The sequence below is a fragment of the Schistocerca serialis genome, chromosome 9 (genome assembly GCF_023864345.2).
Source record: "Schistocerca serialis cubense isolate TAMUIC-IGC-003099 chromosome 9, iqSchSeri2.2, whole genome shotgun sequence".
Lineage (NCBI taxonomy): Eukaryota > Metazoa > Arthropoda > Insecta > Orthoptera > Acrididae > Schistocerca > Schistocerca serialis.
In genome coordinates, this window is record NC_064646.1 from 244,135,620 (window position 1) to 244,155,848 (window position 20,229).

Consider the following 20,229-nt stretch of genomic DNA (forward strand, 5'->3'; position numbering starts at 1 on the left):
CAGATGCCCATTTGATGTATGGATTAGCACGGGGCAATAGCCGTGGCGTGGTACGTTTGTATCGAGACAGATTTCCAGAACGAAGGTGTCCCAACAGGAAGACGTTCGAAGCAATTGATCGGCGTCTTAAGGAGCACGGAACATTCCAGCCTATGACTCGCGACTGGGGAAGACCTAGAACGAGGACACCTGCAATGGACGAGGCAATTCTTCGTGCAGTTGACGATAACCCTAATGTCAGTGTCAGAGAAGTTGCTGCTGCACAAGATAATGTTGACCACGTCACTGTATGGAAAGTGCTACGGGAGAACCAGTTCTTTCCGTACCATGTACAGTGTGTGCAGGCACTATCAGCAGCTGATTGGCCTCCACGGGTACACTTCTGCGAATGGTTCATCCAACAATGTGTCAATCCTCATTTCAGTGCAAATGTTCTCTTTACGGATGAGGCTTCATTCCAACATGATCAAATTGTAAATTTGCACAATCAACATGTGTGGGCTGACGATGATGATGTCTTGATTGGGTCCCATGTTCTTCCACCTACGCTCAACGGAGCACGTTATCATGATTTCATACGATACTCTACCTGTGCTGCTAGAACATGTGCCTTTACAAGTACGACACAACATGTGGTTCATGCATGATGGAGCTCCGGCACATTTCAGTCGAAGTGTTCGTACGCTTCTCAACAACAGATTCGGTGACCGATGGATTGGTAGAGGCGGACCAATTCCATGGCCTCCACGCTCTCCTGACCTCAACCCTCTTGACTTTCATGTATGGGGGCATTTGGAAGCTCTTGTCTACGCAACCCCGGTACCAAATGTAGAGACTCTTCGTGCTCGTATTGTGGACGGCTGTGATACAATACGCCATTCTCCAGGGCTGCATCAGCGCATCAGGGATTCCATGCGACTGAAGGTGGATGCACGTATCCTCGCTAACGGAGGACATTTTGAACGTTTCCTGTAACAGTGTTTGAAGTCACGCTGGTACATTCTGTTGCTATGTGTTTCCATTCCATGATTAATGTGATTTGAAAAGAAGTAATAAAATGAGCTCTAACATGGAAATTAAGCGTTTCTGGACACATGTCCACATAACATATTTTCTTTCTTTGTGTGTGAGGAATGTTTCCTGAAAGTTTGGTAGTACCTTTTTGTAACACCCTGTATACGACACTGGTGACTGCATGTGCGTCACATGACAGGAATATATTGTCAACCCCCGTAACTTGTACACTTGGCGAATGGGTAAAAAGATTCTTCTACCTTGCCCGATTTAGGTTTTCTTGTGGATGTGATAATCACTCCAAAAAAAGTGATGAAAACATAAGAGTTTGTCACATAAACTGCAACAAACGAATGCAACAGTTTCACAGTTTCCCTGTGCTCTGTCAAAATGTGTGTTCAACATTTTCAAATTTTTCCGTGTGTAGACCGTCAAATCCTGCATATGTCCAAGCAAATCTGAACATGTCCTGGAATTTTGGAGAGCGACGTTGATTATGTGTGAGTGCCTGAACATTGATAATTGTCTGAAAATAAAAAATTAAACTTTTCACTTGAGGGAAGACTTGAACCAAGGACATCTCGTTCCGCAGCTGCTCACGATAACCACGGCACTCCTGAGCTCACACTATACTTGATGTTGCCTATTTTGTACATGGACTACTCAGTTTGCATATTTTGCTTATTTTTTTCCTAGATCCAAACAACTTCTTCCTGTTTTCTCGACTGATCTGTGTTCAGTTTTTCAAGGCCTATCCACTGTGCCAACTTATAACTAAATTTGAAAGGGGTGGGATGGGGAGGTTCCCTTGTAAGTAATTCGACAAAAGTAGTTTGCAGATGTAATTTGCAATCTCAGGTCCATTATTGTTCCTCTTATTTGTAAACAATCTTCTATCAAATATACAACAAGTAGAATTAGTTCTTTTTTGCTGATGACTAAGGCAACGGTTCCTGTGAGATCACCGAAGTTGTCTGAAAATCGGGTGTGGTCGGCACTTGGATGGGTGACCATCCAGGCCGCCATGGGCCGTTGCCATTTTTTGGGGTGCACTCAGCCTCGTGATGCCAATTGAGGAGCTACTCGACCGAATAGTAGCAGCTTCGGTCAAGAATACCATCATAACGACCGGGAGTGCGGTGTGCTGACCACACGCCCCTCCTATCCGCATCCTCCACTGAGGATGACATGGCAGTCGGATGGTCCCAGTAGGCCACTTGTGGCCTGAAGATGGAGTGGTTGCTGATGACTCTAGCACTGTAATCAATCCAAGCATATATACAGAAACAATGTTCTAAACAGTATCAGTGACTGGTTCTTTGGGAATGAGCTTACTCTCAATTTTAAAAAGATGTAACATATTCAGTTGTGCACATCTGTGGGTGTTTCACCAATGATGAGTGTAACACATGGTGAGGAAATAATAAATATAGTGGAAACTTCAAAATTCTTAGGTGTTTATACTGATGACCATTGAAACTGCAGAAAAGTACATTTTTGATCTCATAAAACAACTTAGTGCAGTCACATTTGCGCTTAGCATCATTGCAACTCTAGGGGAGAGAAAAATCAGTAAGCTGATGAATTCCGCAAATTTTTGTTCATTGGAATAATGTTCTGCGATAACTCATCTTTAAGAAAGAAAAGTCTTCATTGCTCAATGTGCTGCATCAACAATATGTGGTGCTCACCCACAAACATGTTGTAGAGATTGTTTCAGGAGTTGCACATTCTGACTGCTGCTTCACACTATATTTATTTGTGTTGTTGTAAATGATCCAATACAGTTCAAAAGGGAAAATGATGTACATAATTACAAAACCAGAATGAAAAACGACATTCATTACTCCACAGAACAGTTGTCTTTAGCATAAAAAAGGGTGCACAGTGCTGCAACAAAAATTTTTCACTACTTACCTAACAATATCAAATGTCTGACAGACAGTGAAGTAAAATTTGGAAACAATCTGAACATGCTTCTTTATGACAACTCCTCCTATTCCACAGATGAATTTCTATTACTGTAATGTGTAGGAGTTGGTGGGTAGGAATTACTGACAACATCTGTATATTTAAAATGAAAATGTTCAGCATGTACCCATATTTACAAATTAATTTGCAACGTGAATGTAATTGACTTGTTCCACATCATTACAATGCATCGTGCAAAATTATCCATGAAACTAACTAATTCATGTATTCACTTAATTCTGTGTTCAAATCCATAATCAAAGCCTGCTAATGACCAAGCTATGAAACTACGTAACGTTTAGGTTAGTCAGATATGTACAATATGCTATTTGTATTAGGGCACTGTTCTTTAAATTGAATCCCTGAACTAATTTGACTTGAAAAAAAGAGAACCGTTGTGCACTACAAGAGAGAGGAGAATATTTGCAAAAACACTAATTTTCCTTTATTCTTCTATTCAAAGATGTTACAAAAAGTATGTGTGATCACTGTATTTCATGTCTTGAAATTCAAAAAATGATTTTGAATAGTAATGGTACCATTAAATTGATGATAAAATCTCTAATACATAAATTGTCTACAATACAGGCAAAATATTAAAAGGAAAGAAGAGTTGGATGTATTGTCCAGTCATTAACAGGATTATTAGAGGTGTAGCACAAATTTGGTTTGACAAAGGTGGGGAAGGAAATCAAGTGTGCTAAATTCAAAGAATTCACCTGTAAATTTAGGAAAACACAGGCTAAATCTGTGTGGTTTGGCGGGGATTTTAATGCCACTCATCTGAATTGCAAGTGACAATCTCTTTGGCAATATGCTCAGTGGCAACATTCTAAGACAACAGAATACTCAAAAATACTCACACACAAATATTGTGTAAGTGTTTCACCAAATCATATCGAAAATAGAACACAGTCACTCAGGACATTGACAATGTTATGAATTAAAAGCAATATCAGGAGATGTAAACAGAGGTTGAAAATCAAGCCAGGCGTCCCTCCAATAATCCACAACCTACATGAGTAAAACGAAAAGTAACAACTTCCTTCAGAACAGACAAAGAGGAGACCAATGCAAGTAAAACATAATGCAGGGTTAAGAGTGCAGAATATATAAAAACAACAGACCTAAAAAGTAAAACGTAATGACTTGGCTAATAAATGAGGCAGGCACAGTCGAAGGCCACTGGAGCGTGACTTGTGGCAAGAGGAACCCCACAATATCCCCTCCCCAACCTGAGTACAGTTAAGGCATTAAAGCAGGGAATAAAAGCCACTGCCAAACTAGTCTGTTGTTCTTTCAATATCAGCTAATCTTCAGGATAAAGAGTTCTTACGATGCAGCTTCTGTTGGAGTGTTAGAACGAGAGGACTAAGAGGAAGCTACATTGGAAAAGAAGAGGGAAACATATATTTTAGGCCCTGGTCCTGTGGTCTGGGTACATATTAGGAGGAAGTACGTGAAGTCGTCAATGGATACATTCAAGAGTAGTAAGGTAGAGGTCCCTAATTTCCAATTGCGTTCCAGTTTGGAAGCCCGCCCTGGGTCAACTTTTGGGGGGGGACACTTCTGAGAAGGGAAAAAAAAAAAAAAAACTCCGGATGGCTAGGGAATTGGAAATATAGTAACCAAGTATCAGTTGACAACATCAAAACTGTAGACGTAGGATTCCAGCGCCCACCAGAAGACTGTCAATTGGGCTCATACAATAGGAACCTGTGGCTATCCGTACACAATAATGATGACAAGACCATTGTCCTATATAAATACAGGAGGTATGGATAGGAACATGGAAAGCATTAAGATTCTACACACAGTTTGTTTTAATATGACAGATATGGGTTAGACATGTTAGTTGATTATTGAAGAGGAGGCCTAAGAAAGAAGACTGTGCAACAAACTTTAACTTGGCAGCATTTGTTTTCCGCATTGCTCATGGTCGGTGTGAGAGGAGGGAGAGCCATGCTGTGGTGAAAAAAATGCACGACGTGTTTTACTCACGATGGTAGATGAAAAAAAGATATTCTCATTCTAGGCTCCAGTGCAATCAATTCACAACTCCTTGAATGATACTTGGCTAAGGCCACAGACTGATGTTGCATTGAAACTTGTCTACATAATAGGAAAGAAATAACCACCAGGCCTATGTGGTCCACAAGTCCATCGCTGGTCATAAGAAAAAGTGTAACACTGCTTCAAACGAGACAAGGTGGTGAGATGTAGATTTCGACTCCTGGAAGCCATACTGATAGATAGACAAAAGGTCTTGCCATTACAGGCTTCAGAATGATGGAACGAGTATGTGAGAGCTGTGGTAGCAAAGGCAAATGGTCAACTTCTGTTTATTGGGAGAATTTTAGGAAAGAGTGGTTCACCTGTAAAGGAGAATGGATATAAGGCACTGTTGCAACCTGTTCTTGAGTACTGTTCGATTTGTTACCTGTGTTTCAAACAACACATAAATGTTACAGACATGCTTCAGGAACTCAAATGGGAATCCCTGGAGGGAGGGTGACGTTGTTTTTGACAAACACTACTTAGGAAATTTAGAGAGGAGGCCCTTTGAACCCCATCTAAGATGGTATGTCGTAGCATGTATGCCAAGCCAGCAGGCACAGCAATGTGTAGGAAAGCTGCCATCGTCATTCACCTTTGAGATGCATGGTGTCCATCCATCCCAGTGTACATGCACAAACGATAACAAACTCATGAACAGTTTACAATTCTAAACTAATAATAAATACTATCACTGTGGCGAGCACATCATTTGTTGGCTGGGTTAAGTGTTTGGTAACACACAGCTTCACCAAAAGTGATACGTTACACTACATATACCTGCCTTTAGGTGAATGATGTTGTCACAGTTCTTTTAAATAAATAAATAAATAAAGAATATTTGTAGTGATGAACACACTTTAAAAATTTTAGAATTATAAATTGGACAACACGAACTGGAAGTGACTAACTCGTAGGCTTTGTACTGAGAATTAAAACTGTCCACTTTATATCCCAACTCTACCATATCAGAATAAACTTTCACTGCTTAAACATATTAATTGAACATTAAGTAATGATAATTTTCTCTTACTATTTTAACATTGTCTAACTTCATCTTAAAGCTATCTGTATGTGCACTACATCTCTGGCAATCTTGTGAACACAGGCTTAAATATCCAGAGAGGATATGGAGAGAGAGCAGCAACACAAATAGTACTCTCCATCTGGTTAATTGACTAAAGTACCAAAGGAATTTATAAACCTACTAATTTGTTCTATTCAGGGGAAGCAAATGGCAACTCTTGTTCCTGCCACCCATTTGAAAGATATAAAAAACCTGTACAAATATGTTAAGGTATACTTGAGTCTTTGGGTTTACCAAACCATATTTTAATGTTGAACGATGGAAAACTCCAGGTTGAAAGATTTGAGATTTGCTTGCTTGTGTGGATGAATGGTGTGTGTTTCTCTTTCTTTTTCTGACAACGGCCTTACCAAATGATTATGTGTAAGTGTTGAGTTGGGTTGGGTTGCAAGTTAACATGTCATCTTCACAGTTAGTAGCATGTTTCTTTCCCTACATTGTTGACATTTTAATGTTGGTCAGATTTTCAATAGACAGTTCATATTTCACCACAGCACCTATTAATTCATGGTACCATTTCCCTCAAGTAAGAGGAGTTACAATTTTAAAGAACTACAACCTCTTGTTATCTTGCATAACATACTCCTTTATGTCTAACTTCCTTCATTGTGGACAGCACACAAATCTGAGAGACATATTATTTATTTATCAAATCAGTATGCAAATTAACTACTGGAAGTCAGATGGCTTCCTCTATTAGGCAGCTTTGAGCAAGCCTTAAAACCCACAGTATTCTACTTCTGTAGAAATCCTCAATGACACCTCCTTCCTCAAAAGGCCATCTAATCACCATCAAATTTTCACTGGGATAGTGTCCCTGTATGCATCTCCCTTCTCTTTTATTTAAATGTAGATCCTCTTTTTCTTTGGTATATCTACCCTATTCATTACACAAATATATAAAAGTAAGGATACAGTATCCTGCACATTATCATCAATCTCTTCTCCTGTATTTTGAGGTGACTCACTCTTACTACCTTTATAAACCTTACCCAGTTACTGAGCTTCGTCAGATGCTGTCTCTTAAGTGTTCTCCTCTGCATTATACTTGATGTGGCCAAGGGATAATAATGTCTTTATTTATTTATTGCTAATGTGTTATGCTGTTGTGGCTCTGTGGGGTAAGATCTGAAAGTTAGCTCATCACTGAACCGCTCTATAACTGTACCTTTCCCCTTCTTACTCTTTCCTCATCGACATGGCAATGTTAACATCCTGCATGTCCCCTGTTAAACCCCTAAAAAAAAAATTCTTGTTTAGGTAATGTGTCTTCTCTGTAGTTCCATAGTAACCCCAAACATCTACAGTGTTTTGAGATATTCCCCAGAAAACTGCCATCCGTAAGTATAACATAGTAAAATCATAGCGACACCAAGATACCATAACATAAAAATGTATAGTAATCTTAACATGCATTATCTCAAACATTAAACTTTTATATGGCATTATTAATTAAACCTAGACGAGGGGGAGACAAAATGTATCCAGATAAAGCACAAAGATACTTGGGATATCAAAAATACTTTGTAGAAAGGGTACTAGGAACGTTTTACGATACGATGTAACACTTAAGTTTCAGGAGGCTGATTGTTGCTGTGTTCTTAGAATACTTCATTCTTGCATTTTAGCTGCTGTGCCAAGTCTGTGGGCACACTTGTTCACTAACAGGGATAGTTTGGAGTGCTTGCTACGGCATCACGGTCACAAAGTGAGAGTCGGGCAGTTTTGCAGTGCAACTTCACGCATGGTTTAAACACAGACCACTGCTTTGAAGAAATGATTCTTGCACTCTGTGATGTGTGTTCACATCGTTCAACTATATTCAGGTGGTGCAGAGAATTCCAAAGAGGAAACATCCTTCTGGAGGACACTGAGAAGACAGTAAGGGCAAGCTCATCCGTTATTGAGGAAAACATTGATGCTGTGAGGAAAATGCTAGATGAAGACAGGCAAGTGACCTTTAAGCAGATAGAGGATACCTTACGCGTAAAAGCAACAGCAATTTGTTTGATTCTGCTTGATCATTTGCAAGTAAAGAAACTTTGTTGTCTCTGGGTCCTGCAAAGACTAACAGAAGAGAAGATGACACCACATGACTTGGTGGCCGGAGACATTAAAGAAGTGTTCTAAGGGACAAGCTGTACTATTATGATGTGCCGACTAAAACTCAAAACAAAGTTTGGGTAGCTGTCAGAAAATCCAGATCAGTAAAGAAGTTGTTGTTGTTTTTCCCCTCAGATTGAGTGGTATTTTGAAGCATGTTGTTTTGCATACACAGAAGACAGTCACAGCTAAGTGGTACACTTAGCAGTTTCTGCCCTAAGTCATCCAATTTTTGAAGAACCTGTGACCGAAGTCAAGAATGGACACTTGGTTCCTCCATCAAGACAACACTCCAGCTCACCGTACCAAAACACGCACTGAATATTTGCGGGATACAGGACTGAGACTTTTTGAGCGCCCTTCTTCCAGTCCAGATCTTGCTCCTTGTGGCTTTGCATTGTTCCTGTATGTGAAACTTAAGCTGAAAGGAGTGCAGTTTTCAGGTGATAAGGACCTCCTGAGGGCTTGGGGCCTTACTCCCTACAGAAACTTGGAAGAAATGGTTTAGGGACTGGGTTTAGAGGATGGACAGGTGTATTCAGTGTGGTGGAAATTACTTCAAAAAAATTAAATGAACAAAGCTGTATTGCAAAACTTTCTTAGTACCCTTTGTATTTGTAGTTTGCAGGAAGCGGCTGTGACAGGGACATGTTTGCCTATCTTAATGTTAGTACTTAATTATATGTTCAGATAAACCTTCCATTTTATTCTAATTTGTCATTATCTCAATGCAGAATGTAGCATATTATTTTCATCTCAAAACATTCATGAATTTCGATGGCTTCTTATTACATATTATTGTGATGCACGCAAGACACTGACAAATGGCATGTAAAGTAATATCTGCTGATGTTCCAATATACTCTTACTGACATTACATTTGTGTGCGTATTGCCAGAAAACATCTTTGTGTAATAATGTATGCAGCTGTTTAAAAAGTTAGGCAAAGAAAGTTTCCTACTTCAGGAATATCAACCATGTTTAGTGGAATACTTAAGGGGCTCTACATGGAGCATAATGCTACACACGATAAATATGGCCATACTGCCATGGCTAACTATTCTGTCTTATTTACATGCAAAGATGCAGAAAACACCTGCAAGGTAGTGTGTAACAGATCGTTACTGAAATGGTAGCTAGCATATTTTTATCTATTATTGATGCAACAGTGAAAGAAATGTAATTTAAACGAGATATTAAAATGAAAGAGGAGAGGCCATTATAGGGAATAATTACAATAGACAGCTGGGGCCTCACAGGCCTTGCTCGGCATAGTCCATACATATCACTCCCTTGAGGTGATTGGCACTTGAGTATCATTTCTGTGTGCCTGTGGTGTTGTGGAAGAGCACCCAAGACATCAATCAAACCACATATCTCAGTTTGCTTAATATATCCTGAAGGCCATGTGACTTCAATTCCAAACCTAACTTTTCGTCTTCTTTTAATCTTCCATAAATATTTAAAGTTAATCTGTCATATCACAAACGTGTAGTTAAACTTGCACTGTATTTTTTGTAAGTAATTACTTTATTGACTGTTAACATTACATCATTTATACTTCGTTTCAAGAAAATATCCGTGCACGATGATATACAAGTGCCAGACACATCACAGACACCACCTGTCACTGGATAAACTGAAAGAACCAGATGTTGTAGAGTGTTTCAGAGAGAGCAACAGGAAACGATTGACAAGAACAGGGGAAAGAAATACAGCAGAAGAAGAATGGGTAGCTTTGAGAGATAAAATAGTGAAGGCAACAAAGTATCAATTAAGTAAAAATCGAGGGCTGGTAGAAATCCTTGGGTAACAGAAGAGATATTGAAATTAATTGATGAAGGAAGAAATACACTCCTGGAAATTGAAATAAGAACACCGTGAATTCATTGTCCCAGGAAGGGGAAACTTTATTGACACATTCCTGGGGTCAGATACATCACATGATCACACTGACAGAACCACAGGCACATAGACACAGGCAACAGAGCATGCACAATGTCGGCACTAGTACAGTGTATATCCACCTTTCGCAGCAATGCAGGCTGCTATTCTCCCATGGAGACGATCGTAGAGATGCTGGATGTAGTCCTGTGGAACGGCTTGCCATGCCATTTCCACCTGGCGCCTCAGTTGGACCAGCGTTCGTGCTGGACGTGCAGACCGCGTGAGACGACGCTTCATCCAGTCCCAAACATGCTCAATGGGGGACAGATCCGGAGATCTTGCTGGCCAGGGTAGTTGACTTACACCTTCTAGAGCACGTTGGGTGGCACGGGATACATGCGGACGTGCATTGTCCTGTTGGAACAGCAAGTTCCCTTGCCGGTCTAGGAATGGTAGAACGATGGGTTCGATGACGGTTTGGATGTACCGTGCACTATTCAGTGTCCCATCGACGATCACCAGTGGTGTACGGCCAGTGTAGGAGATCGCTCCCCACACCATGATGCCGGGTGTTGGCCCTGTGTGCCTCGGTCGTATGCAGTCCTGATTGTGGCGCTCACCTGCACGGCGCCAAACACGCATACGACCATCATTGGCACCAAGGCAGAAGCGACTCTCATAGCTGAAGACGACACGTCTCCATTCGTCCCTCCATTCACGCCTGTCGCGACACCACTGGAGGCGGGCTGCACGATGTTGGGGCGTGAGCGGAAGACGGCCTAACGGTGTGCGGGACCGTAGCCCAGCTTCATGGAGACGGTTGCGAATGGTCCTCGCCGATACCCCAGGAGCAACAGTGTCCCTAATTTGCTGGGAAGTGGCGGTGCGGTCCCCTACGGCACTGCGTAGGATCCTACGGTCTTGGCGTGCATCCGTGCGTCGCTGAGGTCCGGTCCCAGGTCGACGGGCACGTGCACCTTCCGCCGACCACTGGCGACAACATCGATGTACTGTGGAGACCTCACGCCCCACGTGTTGAGCAATTCGGCGGTACGTCCACCCGGCCTCCCGCATGCCCACTATACGCCCTCGCTCAAAGTCCGTCAACTGCACATACGGTTCACGTCCACGCTGTCGCGGCATGCTACCAGTGTTAAAGACTGCGATGGAGCTCCGTATGCCACGGCCAACTGGCTGACACTGACGGCGGCGGTGCACAAATGCTGCGCAGCTAGCACCATTCGACGGCCAACACCGCGGTTCCTGGTGTGTCCGCTGTGCCGTGCGTGTGATCATTGCTTGTACAGCCCTCTCGCAGTGTCCGGAGCAAGTATGGTGGGTCTGACACACCGGTGTCAATGTGTTCTTTTTTCCATTTCCAGGAGTGTATAAAAATGCAATAAATGAAGTAGGCAAAAAGGAATACAAATGTCTCAAAAAAGAGATCGACAGGAAGTGCAAAAATACTGCCTACAGGAAAATTAGAGACCTTTGGAGAAAAGAGAATCACGTATATGAATATCAAGAGCTCAGATGGAAAACCAGTTCTAAGCAAAGAAGGAAAAGCAGAAAGGTAGAAGGAGTATATACAGGGTCTATACAAGGGTGATGTACTTGAGGGCAATATCATGGAAACGGAAGAGGGCGTAGATGAAGATGAAATGGGAGATATGACACTATGAGAAGAATTTGACAGAACACTGAAAGACCTAAGTGGAAACAAGGCCCCGAGAGGAGAAAACATTCCATCAGAATACTGATAGCCAGCTATGACAAAAATCTACCATCTGGTGAGCAAGATTTATCAGACAGGCAAAACACCCTCAGACTTTAAGAAGAATATAATAATTCCAGTCCCAAAGAAAGCAGGTGCTGACCAGTGTGAAAATTTCCGGACAATCAGTACAATCAGTTTAGTAAGCCACAGCTGCAAAATACTAACACAAATCCTTTACAGTCGAATGGAAAAACTGGTAGAAGCCGACCTCTGGGATGATCAGTTTGGATTCCGTAGAAATGTTAGAACACATGAGGCAATACTGACCTTACAACTTATCTTAGAAGATAGATTAAGGAAAGACAATCCTATGTTTCTAGCATTTGTAGACATAGAGAAGGCTTTTAACAATGTTGACTGGAATACTCTCTTTCAATTTCTAGGGCGGCGGGGTTCAAATACAGGGAGTGAAAGGCTATTTACAATGTTTACAGAAACCAGATGGCAGTTATAAGAGACCAGGGGCATGAAAGGGAAGCAGTGATTGAAAAGGGAGTGAGACGTGATTGTAGCCTATCCTCCATGTTATTCAATCTCTGTATTGAGCAAACAGTGAAGGAAACAAACGAAAAATATGGAGTAGGAATTAAAATCCATGGAGGAGAAATAAAAACTTTGAGGTTTGCCGATGACATTGTAATTTTGTCAGAGACAGCAAAGGACCTGGAAGAGCAGTTGAACGGAATGGACAGTGTCTTGAAATGAGGATGTAAGATGAACAACAACAAAAATGGAATGTAGTCAAATTAAATCAGGTGATGCTGAGGGAATTAGATTAGGAAATGATATACTTAGATGAGTTTTGCTATTTGGGGGGCAAAATAACTGATAATGGTCGAAGTAGAGGATATAAAATGTAGACTGGCAATGGCAAGGAAAAAGTTTCTGAAGAAGAGAAATTTGTTAAGATCGAGTATAGATTTAAGCGCCACGAAGTAGTTTCTGAAAGTATTTGTATGGAGTGAAGCCATCTATGGAAGTGAAACGTGGATGATAAATAGTACTGGAGGACAGCATGGAGGGTAAAAATCATAGAGGGAGACCAAGAGATGAATACACTAAGCAGATTCTGAAGGATGTAGGTTGCAGAAGTTACTTAGAGATGAAGGAGCTTGTGCAGGATAGAGTAGTATGGAGAGCCACATCAAACCAGTCTCTCTGGACTGAAGACAACAACAACATTGCAAAAATGTGTTATACAGTATGTGATCCAAATTATCTGGACATCACCAAGACCCATACATTTTTCATATTTTCTGCCATGTACTCCATATCAGTGACCTCAGTAGTCATTAGACATCGTGAGAGAGCAGAATGGAGCATTCCGTGGAACTCACGGACTTTGAACATGGTCAGGTGATTGAGTGTCACTTATGTCATGCGTCTGTACGTGAGATTTCCACACTCCTAAACATCGCTAGGTCCACTGTTTATGATGTGATAGTGAAGTGGAAATGTGAAGGGACACATACAGCACAAAAGCGTACAGGCCGACGTCGTCTGCTGACTGACAGAGATTGCCGACAGTTGAAGAGGGTAGTAATGTGTAATACGCAGATATCTATCCAGACCATAACACAGGAATTCCAAACTGCATCAGGATCCACTGCATGTACTATGACACATGGGGAGGTGAAAAAAGTTGGATTTCATGGTCAAGCGGCTGCTCATTAAGCCATACATCACACCAGTAAATTGCAAACAACACCTCACTTGGTGGCAGGAGTGTAAATATTGGACGATTGAACAGTGGAAAAATGTGTGGAGTGACACATCAGGGTACATAATGCGGCGATCTGACGGCAGGGTGAGTATGGCGAATGCCCAGTGAACGTCATCTGCCAATGTGTGTCGTGCCAACTGTAAAATTTGGAGGTGGTGGTGCTATGGTGTGATCATGTTTTTCATGGCACTGTCACAGCACAGGTCGACATTGATGTTTTTAGCACCTTCTTGCTTCCCACTGTTAAAAGCAATTCGGAGATGGTGATAGCATCTTTCAACACGACCGAGCACCTGTTCATAATGCACGGCCTGTAGCAGAGTGGTTACACGACAATAACATCCCTGTAATGGACTGGCCTGCACGGAGTCCTGGCTTGAATCCTATAGAACAGCTTTGGGATGTTTTGGAACACCAACTTCATGTTGGGCCTCATCAATCGACATGAATACACGAGGTGTCCGGATACTTTTGATCACATGTGTACATTTGTTCCTCCACTTCAGGTGCAACTATATGTCAAAATTCAGTAGCTTTTCCCAAGTAAGTTAACTATAAGAGGCAGTCATCAAATTAAAACCAAACACCCGCCACAACAGGACCATGGGAGGGTCCATTCTAAAGAAACCACACCACTCCCTAAGAAATTATCCCACTGGGAAACGAGACAATCAATTCCTGTTTCATGGAATGTGCTTTGCTGCTGATGGATCCACAACAGCACCTTCTCTTGCACTTCCTCATCCGACAAACTAACATTCACACCTGCCCTTCTTCAGGTCGTCAAAGATGTGAAAACCATATGGAGCAAGATCGGGGCAATATGGAGGATGTTGCAGTGTTTCACAACCAAATCGTTGAAGTGTAATCTTCATCTGATTGACAGTGTGGGAGTGGGCAACATTGTGCAACAGAATAATTCCCTCCAACAACATTCCTGGGCATTTTGGCTTTATGGTGCATTGTTTCTGCAAAGTGTCTTCACAGCACTGTGCATTTCTTATGGTTCCACCCTCGAAGAACTCACAAGCAAAGTGTCCCTGCAGTCAAAGAACAACTTGTGGGAACAGCTTTTAATTGTTTTAGTGATGGATATGCGTTAATGTTTCCACTGTTGGCTTTACCATTCACCCTCGGGCTGTTGTAATGCTGTCAGACAGAATCATCTTGTTGCACGATAACGTCCACCCCCACACTGCCAATCGAACGAAGGCTACATCTCAGTGACTTGGTTGGGAAACATTGCAACATTTTCCATACAGCTTGGATCTTTCACGGTATGATTTCCACATCTTTGGTGACCTGAAGAAAGGCAGATGTTGGTTTCAGTTGAACGAGAAAGTGCAGGAGTGGCTGCAGTTGTGAACTCATCACAGCCCGACCCTTCGACAAAACAGGAATTGATCATATCTGAGGGATAAATGTCTTGAGATGTGTGGTGGTTACTTTTGAATGGAACCGTTCCATGGTCGTTATGGCGGATGTTTGGTTTTCATTTGGCTGCCCCTCATACAATATCTGACAAAGGAGGTGCAGCAATAGTTAATTCGACATTTGACTGACTCTTTATTTCACCTGAATTGTTACCGCTCTCTTCCAAAGTTGACAAAATGGACCACAGAAGTATACCTTACATAAATCTGTGTCTTGTTTCAAAATATTTAGACTGACACTCATGTCTGAGGTTTGTTTTGATCCGATATTTAACTCATCAAAACAAGTAATTAATGGATTTACCACAAAATCAGACCGTACTGATACATCAAAATGTAACTCGTTGCTATTTTTTAGGATAGTAGATTCTAATTCAGCTAATCGATAATTTATTTCCTTTCATGACTCACTTGTGCTGGTTAAGTTTCTGATTTGTGAATTGTAACTCTGTTTTTAATAACTCTTCTAATGGTTGTGCCACACTCGGCACCAGTTCAAGAACATTTTTCCACACAAGTAACTTATCATTTGGCACCCTCCACCTCCCCCCTTCTCTTGTGCACTTTTACCCATGTCAGTTTTTGCTGCTAACTGTGGAATGCACTGTATAATACACTTGCACTTCGGCACCCATGATGCCCCTCTCAGCTTGGCGTGCTGAGCACCACTACTAGTGTGATACATCCTGAGCAGAAATCTTATAGTTGTGGCACATCTGGCATCTCTCTCAGTGTGTCATCCCGACTTGGTTAACACCTTACAAAGTAGTCGGTTTACATCTAATCTGCCTTTGGTAGTAGTGACTATCACTTTGCTTAATTAGGAAGTAGTGAACGATTTTGGCACTTAAAATGACCTCATTTGTCCCACAACACCGACCACAACCACAAAATGAAAAACATAAATTCAAGTTGGTTTTGGCACAGCTCACCGCGACACTACACTGATGGGTAGCTAGATCTCTGTGCTGTGTGAACTGCATTGATGAAGGTAGGTCCATTGGCTGACACAGCTGCTGCTCGATGCTGTGGTGTAATTGTGGAACTAATGAGACACAATCATAGTCCACCTGCAGTTCTGTCTGCCAACCCTCTTGGTTCGTAGATTTTAGTAAATCCTTCTGTAATGTAAATGTTGTTGATTGAATTAACAATTATTTAACTCACCAATTCCTCTGATGTCTGTAAAGTCTTCTTAGACATAATTATGTATAAGAGCTTTGCTGTAATACTTTGGCTGCACTGCTAAGAACAACAATACTATTTGTCTGTGAATACTTCCTTCAAAACATTCTTCTTCACTTTCTAGTAAATGATATAAAATATTTTTGCCAAAATAGTTACATTACTGAGGAGGGGGGGGAAAGAAGCACCGAAGAAAGCTGCACCAGATAAATATATTGTTAAAGAACTATGCATGATTAAAATAGTAGATTAAACTACCAACAGAAACAAACAAGCAGGTAATAAAATTAAAAAGATACGCTAATAATTAACTGATCACATACAGTTTGAATATAAGAAAGAATATTTAACTGCTCTACAAAAAGATAAATTTACCTTTAATGTGATGGATGTAATTTGAAGTATGGCCTAATGTCTGTCACTGTCGGACGCGTCACACACTCAGCTTTCTGAAGACTTTTGTCATATTTTGATTTAATGCCCACGATTGTTAAAAGTGAAGTTTTTCATCTGTAACTGGTAGCTAATGGCAGATCAAATGACGTTCGCAAGTTTGACAGTATCAGAATTTCTGCTGTAGCTTCAAGCCAAAATCTTGTGGTTTGAGCCACAGAACAATAACACAAATTCTTCCCGAGATTTTGGTGAGGGATGTTTCATATATTGCATTTATATGGTAAAAAGGATTGTAAATTCAATTTAACAGATTATTATTTAGTTATGGTAGAAATACTTCAGGAATTTGTTTTCGAAGAATGTAATAGACACAGGGAGCAAAAAATTATCTACTACTTGTACAGAAACTAGACTGCAGTTCCAAGAGTTAAAGAAGATGGAAAGAGTTGAGAAGAGAGTGAGACAGGGTTGTAGCCTACCGTCCTATGTTATTCGATCTGCACAGCAAAATGACTGTGGAGCAAACCCAGGGAGAAATGTGGGAAGGGAATTTTAAGTTCAGTGGTCAGAAATAAAAACCCTAATGTATGCTGATAACATTTGTTTTGCTTAAAAAGATTAAAACATCTTCACACAAAAATTTGGAGGCATCACTTTTCAGCATACCCTCGTAAAACAAGGGTAATGGAATGGAGTTTAATTAGATCAGGTCATGCTAAGGGAACTGGATTAGGATTTTAGACACTAAAAGCAGAATATGAATCTTGTTATTTACGAAGTATAATAGGTGACAATGAAGGAAGTACCAAGGATATAAACATGAAGACTGAAAAAATAAGATTTGTTAATATAAAATATGTTAGGAAGTCTTGTTCGGAAGTGTGAAACATGGATTATAAGCAAGACAAGAAGAGAATAGAAGCTTTTCAAATGTGGTGATACTGAAGAATGCTGAAACTTACATGGATAGATCAAATAACTACTGAACAAGCAGTTAATTACACTGGGGAAATAAGAACTTTGTGGCACAACTTGACTGGGATCATTTGATGGGACACATCCTGAAATATAAAGGGATTGTCACTTTAGTACTGGAGTGAAGTGTGGAAGGTAAAAACTGTAGAAGAAGACCAAGGCCACAGTGAGCAGGTTTAAATGGATGCAAATCACAATAGTTATGCAGAGATGCATGGAGAGCTGCATCAAACCCGTCTTCAGAATGAAGACGACAATGACAACAACACAAATCAAGTGATGAAGTATGCATATGACAGTTTGAACCGTAGAAGAAACAGACATTCAGAATATTTGTGAGACAAGAAGAGCATCACATTTATCAACTCTTAAGCGCTGTTTCAGAGCCCATTCTCAACAGCCATCGCGTTTCCTACGTAAATGTGTTGAAATTTTATAATATAAGTTTGTGCTGGGACTGAAGTTCAGTGCACAATTCGCTCAAGTATACCTTCAAGCTTGGTACAAACAGTGGAATATGTTATACAGAGTTCTATGTATCATGCACTAAACTTCTGAACAGGCGAACACTGTGAACAAAACTGAGCAACTTGCTAAGTCACCAAACACAAAGTATTAACACACTGTTCACAAACTTCCCACACAGCTGTGATAAAACTTCAACACAGCTAGCTCCTAGCTTCTGAGTGTGACTGTTGGAACCTGACAGGAGAACACCATACACCAGCTGTGAAACACTGGCCAATTTCACTATGTAAAAGCAACAGTGTGGCTGAAAACTGCAACAAATTAATTTGAACATTAACCTTAGTAGCGACTGTGACTGCAACATGAAAGAATCTGTAACCAATGACTATAATTATTTTTTATTTCCTCCCCCTCCTCACAATATGTGACCCCCAATTTGAAAAGCCTTGCTTTAGTGCATACAGATAAATCTGAAAGTCTTTGTAGTATGAAAGAAATGTTAGATTTGAATCATCAGTGAGGCCATAATGAATTGCTAGACAAGGATCAGAATTCCAATCCATCCCAAGACAAATCCAGTACTTTAACCACTTTGTTAGACTATTCACTCAGTTTGATAAGAGGCAGCAAATAAAGACTCTGCCATTACAATACTGTCATTTCTCCTTTCCAAATTGATAACAATAGCTCAATAAAACTTCTATTCTCACACTACAGACTTCCATTGAAATTGTGATGGTAAATGCCGCCAGATATCAAAAGATAATCTGAACTTGCAAAACAATGTTGAGTGACTGTATTAAAAGAAACTTTGAAGTTGCAAAAAAATATTCAGTGTCCATATCAAAATCTATGGAACACTGAACCTTGTTTCACAAACTTGAAGTTTCTTTTGATATCTGCTGATGGCAGTAGCTAAAATGGCATAATAAACAGAGAAATTTCTTTAGTGATTATGACAGTTTTATTCACCTAACTGATCCAAGAGAACTAAAAAAAAAAAACCTACATATTTTGCTACAAGAGTAACGTAAAATATTTACATCTTTGTATCCTGAAGTGAGAAACGTAATGAGGCTTCTTTTCCATAGGGGCTTGAAGCATCAAAATACAAAAATACGTTTGACTGTTTCTATAAAATATGGAAGAATGAAGGCCCATTTGCGTAAGTATTTCCACTGATTTCCTGTGATATAATATTAATATGTAAAAAATATCAGTTACTTACCATTTGTTTTTTGCCAATGCGTCGAAAAGGTTCTATAAAGGAACAGTTCCACGTCTGGGCAGAGTATGCTTGGATGTAGCAATTACATTCATGATTTACGACTCGTTCATGGAACTGTTTAACAAGATCTGGCCATGAAGATTGACATACATACTGTGAGTGACCAGCTCTCTTACCTTGCCAGGTTGGAGTTACTATTGTTTGAACAGCTGTGCTGTTAAAATGTTTTACAATATGCATGTACTGTGGTTTCTTTATATGTTGTTGAGTTTATTTTTGTTTATTTCTATAGTTTGTTTTTTGCAGATTAACAAAAGTTAAACGTATTTAATGCTGTGTTTTAACATTCCCTTTTTGTATTATACTTTTAATGTGTGTGAATTTTGTGCACAAAAATAACTTTCCCTTTTGTGGAAAATGTAAGTACAAAACAGCTAAGTGCAATACTATGTTCTCGATCTGGCTGCTGCAATGTGGAAAATGGAAGGGCTGAATTTTTAGTTATGCTAAGAAAGTTGCACAGAGTAAGTGGTATGTTGTGGCTGATTAATTTTCACACAGCAGATAAGCCAGAAGCAGCTTCCAAGCTTGTTTCTCAGACTGACCTATAGAAATAAAAAGCTTGATATTCTTTAAACAGTCATTGAATGTATTGGCTGTGTGTTTTAATGGCTGACACATTGTGTAATAAATTGTACAAATCAGTAACTTTTAATGAAGTTACACAGAGCATAATTTATTGTGCTTCGTGGAACAAATTCAGAGTTTTTATTTTTATATTTTGTTTTGTGTATTGATTTCATTCATTATGTAGGGATCTAGTTTATACTAAACCCACACTTACCATTTTCAATATCTAAAATACAAACTTCTTGGCTAGAAAGTGCATTGTAGATAATGACTGTGGTACACCAATTTTGTGCAGTC

General features: G+C 40.2%; 1 protein-coding gene across 1 annotated transcript in view; it reads left to right on the forward strand.

Moving 5' to 3' along the window:
• Nucleotides 1-20,010, forward strand: part of LOC126419933 (putative tricarboxylate transport protein, mitochondrial) — a 36,793-nt gene extending 16,783 nt beyond the window's left edge. The window contains exons 5-6 of the mRNA XM_050087226.1: nt 19,166-19,239; nt 19,332-20,010. Coding sequence (XP_049943183.1) covers nt 19,166-19,239; nt 19,332-19,440 — 183 coding nt within the window. The 3' untranslated portion in view covers nt 19,441-20,010. The remainder of the gene's footprint in view (nt 1-19,165; nt 19,240-19,331) is intronic.
• Nucleotides 20,011-20,229: the final 219 nt, after the last annotated feature.